Here is a 7151-nt window from a genome sequence, read left to right on the forward strand (position 1 = left end):
TATACATTTTTTATTTTTTCGATTAGAAATTTTTTGTCAATGTTACACAGTGGACTGTATAATAATTGTTTTTAACGAATATTTAAATTAACAAGATAAGATTATTTAAAGTGTCTTTAATGTAGCTTATCACATTAAAGTAACATTAATTTTTTTAATATACTGTTAAAATCATTTCAAGATAAAATTTACTCCAATATTTTATTTCAATCCATTTCACCTCCTATATTAATTGTTTTATTTACATATAAACAATAAAAACCAATATTAAATAATTTAAAAGTAAAAATAATTCACATTAATGTCCAAAAAAAAAAATTGCAACATACATTTTTTTTTTCATCAACATGATTTTTTTGCATTTACCTGTAATTATAAAAACCCTGATAAATTCAATGAATCAATTATTTTTTAAAAGTAAATTGACAAATTAAAATCAATAAAAATTGATTGATTTGAGTCAATAAATAAGTGAGTATTTAGGTATACCGACCGTATTATGACTAGTCAAATTAAAAAATAAAAATATCACACCACTCTCTTGAATCCACTTACGATACTTTTGGGCCCAAAGTGTCTTTTCCAAAAATTAATTCGTTTTAAATATATATGAGTTATAAATGGTGACCATATTTTTTTAATACTCCAAATATTACGATGAAGCTCTTTCAGCAGTATCTACCCATAATAAAAATAAGAAAAATATATAAAAAAAAAAAGATGATGAACGCAACAGATGTTGTCAGTAGCAAGAAAATACCCTCGCTGGTAACGGACCCCTTGGCACTCACAAGTGCATACATACCATCTCCTCATATATATATATTTAACATGTAAATGATATATATATATATATTTATGTACAAAACATTAAAACACATATTTGAATTTAACCAGTAGGCGTTGACTTTTTACACATTCCCCTACTTTAAATTTTCTGGGCCTTCAAAAATAAAAACTTGAAAGAGTGAGGGTGTGATTTCGTTGATTTAAAATAAATTTTTAAAAACGTTGACACAATATTTCGTATCAGTTTAACTCGGGTCAGTAAGTTTGTCAGTCTTGTTTGAATCGTCATTGAGTGCATGTGTAATGATGTATCTTGAAAATTATCAAACAACAAACAACATACAAAATATAACAGCATATAATATGGAACAAGATAACTTATTAATTAATAATAACACAACAAGTAATAATCAAATGACAAATTCATATTTAATATTTTCTGATTCAACAATATCAAGTCCAGATGAATCTGATTGGGAACAAGTGCATAATATATTTGATAATAATATAACAACAACAACAACATCATCAACAACAAATAATAATCGTCCAGTACCATTGACACTTGGTATGTTATCACCAGGTAGTAGTGGTAGTGTTGTTAATACACCAACATCATGGATTGAAAATACACAAGATTTAGATTATACAAATGATATTATGAGATTACCATCAGTTGAAACAGCATTTCCATTTTCACGTCATTTTTCAACAAATAATTATTATGATGAATCAAATAATTATCAAGAATTTGATTATAATAATTATGATGATTATCAAGATTGTTTAGGTGGTGATGATATTTTATTAACATTAGAACAATCAAATATTATTGTTAATCAAAATAATTTGATTGATATTAAAGATATTAATACTGCACAAGCTGTTGATGAATTTGATTTGAGTTTTATAAGAGGTGATCCAACAACATTATTAACAAATACATCAACACTATCTTCATCTTTATCAACATCAACATCATCATCATCGTCGTCGTCGTCGTCATCTTTATCATCATTAGAAAATAAAAAAAATTATACAAATAAAGAAATTAATCAGTGTTATCCAGTTGGTCATTTAATATCAAGTCATTCAATAAATGACAATCAAAATAGTTTTATTGTTAACAGTGGTGATATTGATAATTCAAAAAATAAAATTGTTCTTTCACAAAAAGATGGATTGATGCTTACAAATAATATTACAACACGTTTATGCAATACAGAGAGTGAGTTGAATTATTATTTCAATCATTATGTTAATTGTTGTTTTTTTATTTTTTAATTTACAAATTTTGTAATGATGTTAATTGTATTTTTATTTTATAGAAGACAGCTTGAAATACGAGTGTCGTTGGATAGGATGCGGATGTACATTTAGTGAACAGGAAGGTCTTGTAAGACACATTGAAAAACGTCATGTTGAATCATCAGCAAATAATCATCATACAAAAAGATCATCAAAAGATAAAGATAAGGATGATAATACAAATGGTAATCAGGATGAATTTGCATGTCTTTGGCAAGGTTGTCCGAGAATGCAACCATTTAATGCTAGATACAAATTGTTGATACACATGAGAGTACACAGTGGTGAAAAACCAAATAAATGTCCGGTAAATATGATCATTTTAATATTTATTTAAACATAATATTAACTGTTATTTATATTAATATATATTGTTGTTATTTTTTAATAGTTTGAAGGTTGTAAAAAGGCATTTTCACGATTGGAAAATTTGAAAATACATCAAAGATCACATACTGGTGAACGACCTTATGCTTGTCAGCATCGTGGATGTTTGAAGGCTTTTAGTAATAGCAGTGATCGAGCAAAACATCAAAGAACACATTATGATACGGTAAGAATCCTATCAATATTGCAAAAAGAGTATGTTTTTTTTTTAAATTTCGAATATTGGTTAATTTGTTGATTGTATTTTGTAGAAACCGTATGCGTGTCAAATTGCTGGATGTGGTAAACGATATACTGATCCGTCAAGTCTTCGTAAACATGTAAAAAATCATGTTGAAATTTTACCGTTGACACCGACAACACCAACTACACCAACTATACAAATTCCACCAACAACACCAACAACACCAACAACTCCAACAACTCCAAATCCATACAACAATTGTTTATTAATGAAAGCAGATACAAAAATGTTTAAAAAAAATTCCCAAAATCAAGTACAAAATGTTTTTAATTTTGGATTCAATGAACAAACAAATGATGAATATAGTAATGATGATAATTTAATTGGAGACAGTGGTACATGGCTTGATGCCAATGAATTTAAGGACAATCAACCGGAATTTGTACCAATGGAATCAGTTACAAGATGGTTTGGTGAAGATCGAAGCTACAATGTTAATGATACAAGTAAGAATTCAATTCAATTATTATTAATAACTTAAGTATAAATAAAAAATATCAGTATTTATTTATTTATTTATTTGGTATCTTGAAGCTTTTGAAAAAGATCAAAGATACTTTTAACATTTGAAAAAAAAATTATTCAAGGAATATTGCAAGTTAAAAAAAAATCTCCCCAACTGACGAAATAAAAAATTAAAGATACTTGTTTCAAATTAAATTCAAATTAAGTAAAAATTAATTAATTAATAAATACTTCAAGGTAAAAGTAAAAGTCGAAAAAAAAGCTCTAAAAAAAATATACATGACTACCCTAACTATCTCACACGTGTAACTTTTTTTTGTAATGAGATGTTTTTTAAGTTTTTTTTTTTTCAAGGATCTTAACGTATTTACAATAACAGTTTTCTAGAAATGATTTAATATAGTTTTTTTTTTTTTTTTTTCTATTCATAAAATAAATGATGAAACTACACTTGTTACAACATCTTGATTCGATTATCATTTATTTATTTATTTATTTTTTGATATATATGTTAAATAAAATGTAATTTATTTTTAGAAAATTATTTAATTTTTAAAATTTTTCTTATCAAGTTTAAAGTTTGTTTGTATGGCTCTTGTTGAGATGACATTATTAGACCCCTTTCTATTCATTCTCAGAGGAGGTTCACCAACATTTTTTATGAGCCATTTACCACCCGTCGAGGCTTAAAATAATATTCGTTATGATGGTACATTTTTTTTTTTTTCTTTTCTTTTTTTGTACTTTCATAATTTTTATTTTTATGTTATTATTATTTTTTTTTTTAAATTAAAAGTTTTATACGTTAACTCGCACGTGCCTTTACTTGCAATATGTGCTTTTTTTATATAAATTTATATAGATGAAATAGTTTTTCCCTGAATTTTTAAATAATATTAAATTGATTCAGTTATTCGATTTAATTGTTATATAATTTCAACCAATCAAAGCTTTAATTTTTTTGGAATTTTAATGTTTCAATTTCAATTATTTTAAAAATAATTGTTGTTGAAAATTTTAAAATTGACGAAACATTATTTTTCTTGGTTTTAAATAAATATTAACTTAATTTGTTTAGTCAATTTGAATATTACTGATTTGGTTTCAATTAATTAAAGCTTTAATTTGTTTAAATTTCATTACCCAAAATATTATTTATTTTAATGACTTCAAATATTATTATAAATTTTTAAACTGATAACACATTAATAATTCGAATCCTATTTGAAAATTTGTTTCTAAATAATTGAAGCTTTTATTTATATAAAATTTAAAAAATTGTTCATTGTTTAAAATTTCATTTATTTTTATTATTCAAAATATTATTAAAAACATGAATTTTCAAAATGATAAAATACTATTCATTTAGTTTTAATTAGACTATTTTTTTATGTTATTTAAATTGATAAAAAAATATTATTTTTCTTCATTTTAAATAAATCGATTTTTTTTAGTTTAAATATTATTCAAAATTTACATTTAAATTAAATTAATTAAAGCTTCAATTTATATGAAATTTTCATTTATGTTCTTTTAATTAATAAACATTTTCTTTTGTTCCAGGTGCAGATGAAAATATTGCTGATTTTCAAAAATTCAGTCCAATTATTGAAGGACAATTTCTTGACTTAAATAATTTATGTTACGAAACAAATTTCATAGGAACATGAAAATTAATTTTTCATTCAACAATATGAAAAAAAAACCTTTGATTTATTGAATTATTCAAAAGCTCAAAATGCATATAATTTCAAGTTAAGTAAATTTAGAATTTTATTTCAAAATATATATACTCCAAAGAAATCTCTAAAAAAAAAAAAATTTTTTTTTCTCTTTCTATTATTAAAATATTATGTTTGATATAATTAAGTTTATAATATTAATTTTAGAATTTAAGTATCGTTTATATTTTTGTAAATAAAAATACATATGCAATTTAAAAAGAATAAAATTTTCTTTTTTAAATTGCATAGACTGAACAATGAAAGTTAAAATTCATTTAAAAAATTGTATCAAAAAAAAATTTATATTGAGCTTGAATAATCAACGAAAAAAAATCAAAAAAAAAAAAAAAAATACATTACCATCGTTGTTTTCATGAAAGTTTTAAAAATGAATAATCATAAAATTTATAAATTATATATTTCTATAAAACATAATTGTAGGAATAATTTTTGTACCATGTAAATGTTAAAAAAAAGCGCCTTAAAAAAGACAAAAAAAAAAAAAAAAAGAAAAATATATTGATCAAGTTGACAATATTATTTTTTTTAAAAAAACAATTTATCAATTTTTAAGATAAATAATTGTTTATTTAATAAAGAGCAAATTATTAATTAATTTTTATAAAAGTTTAATGATATCATGAATATACAATAACAAATTCTAATACAAGTCAACTTTTTTTTTTTGGATTAAAATAGAGTTAAATTGAAATTAATTAAAAATCAATTATCAATACCTTGTTGAAATTGTAGTTGTGATCTAACTTTGGCAACATCATTGTGAAGTGATATTGCACGTTGTTTAAATGATTCAGAAAGTTTATCATTTTTTTCAATACCTTCACCACGTGCATACATTTGTGATATGTTTGCACATGCATATGGATTACCAGCATCACATGATTTCATTGATAATTTAAATGCTTTTGGTAAATCAATTTCAACTTCATTTTTAAGACTACCAAGATAAATTGTTGATAATATAAAACAACCTTTTTCTTCGTTAAGTTTATGACATGCTTTTTCTAAATTTTTAATTGACAGTTTTATTTCTTCATCACGATTTTCGACAAATGAATCAAATGGTGATGCAGCCATTTCACCAGCTTTAACACAACCACGTGGATCATCAAGATCACAACTTTTTTGTATATATTTAAAAGCTTCTTGTATATTTTTTGTACATCCTCTACCTATTTTAAAAATAATTTAGATTAATTATTATGTTTTATAATTGTTTATTAATTTTCTTACCAATTGATACATAACCAGCATATTTTGCACAACTTCTTGGCCAATTTCTATCATCACAATTGTCTTTATAAAGTTGTGCTGCTTTGTCATATTCATTTTTTATTCCTTCCATATAATCACCAAGTAAATGACATGCTGAAATTGTTGTTATTTGAAAATTAAAAAACAAATATTTATTTTTGTTTTTAACAAATATTTAGGTTAGATTTATATAACTTACAGTTTCCATTTTTTTCTTTTTCACATCCAAATCTATATTCTAAATAAATATTTTGTAAATATGCTTTGACATCTTCTTCTTTTTTAAAATCAAATGCCATTGTTGTATAAATTTATTACAATATTTACAATTTATCACGTGTGTTTATCACTTTTTTAATACTTGTCAAATTCCTGAATTCTAAATGAATTTTTTAATATTAAGGTGTACCCGGCCTATGAGTACGACAGTTTTAGCTTAATTATAGTTTACATGAAAACTGTCGCCATACAAGTATGGAGTCTTAAAATTCAAATGTCAACAAGTCGATCATGTATAGCATGAATAGCTGCAGCAAAAGTGATGTACTTATGTTTTTTTTTTCTATAATTTTTAAGGAAAAGTTTTCGATAATGGGGCATGTGAGAATGTTGATGGTGATGTTTTAGCTAGCATTGTCAATAGATGTGAAAAACTTAAGAATCTGAGTATATCACGTTGTCAGGTGATTTCTGGAGATGCTCTTGTAAAAATATCGAATTTAAAAAATCTAGAAGTTTTAGATATTCGTGAAACTGGAAATGTTAATGATAATTTTATTATTGAAATTGCAAATAATTGTAAAAAAATAACAGAACTGTATATCCGATCATGCAATAATGTATCCAGTTTGGCTCTTAATGAATTAGCTAAATTAGAAAATCTTGAAGTACTTGAGCTGGTTGATGTTGATAATGCTTGAGATGAAATGTTTAAGAACATGTACAAACTCAAGTCACTT

General features: G+C 23.9%; 2 protein-coding genes across 2 annotated transcripts; one reads left to right on the forward strand and one right to left on the reverse strand.

Annotated features, from left to right (window-relative positions):
* The first annotated feature begins 949 nt into the window (after positions 1-949).
* On the forward strand, positions 950-4863 carry LOC122849047 (zinc finger protein 286A-like). Its single transcript, XM_044147575.1, has 5 exons — positions 950-2017; positions 2118-2404; positions 2489-2650; positions 2736-3174; positions 4757-4863. Exons 1-5 carry the CDS (start codon positions 1093-1095, stop codon positions 4861-4863), a joined length of 1920 nt encoding a protein of 639 aa, XP_044003510.1. The 5' UTR covers positions 950-1092.
* Positions 4864-4986: 123 nt separating this feature from the next.
* Positions 4987-6615, reverse strand: LOC122849048 (cytochrome c oxidase assembly factor 7 homolog). The gene is made up of 3 exons (XM_044147576.1): positions 6392-6615; positions 6172-6306; positions 4987-6110 (listed from the first exon to the last, which is right to left on the reverse strand). The coding sequence occupies exons 1-3, from the start codon at positions 6489-6491 to the stop codon at positions 5641-5643; spliced, it is 705 nt and encodes a 234-aa protein (XP_044003511.1). The 5' UTR covers positions 6492-6615; the 3' UTR covers positions 4987-5640.
* Between the last annotated feature and the right edge of the window lie 536 nt (positions 6616-7151).

This window comes from Aphidius gifuensis, linkage group LG2 (genome assembly GCF_014905175.1).
Source record: "Aphidius gifuensis isolate YNYX2018 linkage group LG2, ASM1490517v1, whole genome shotgun sequence".
Taxonomy (NCBI): Eukaryota; Metazoa; Arthropoda; class Insecta; order Hymenoptera; family Braconidae; genus Aphidius; species Aphidius gifuensis.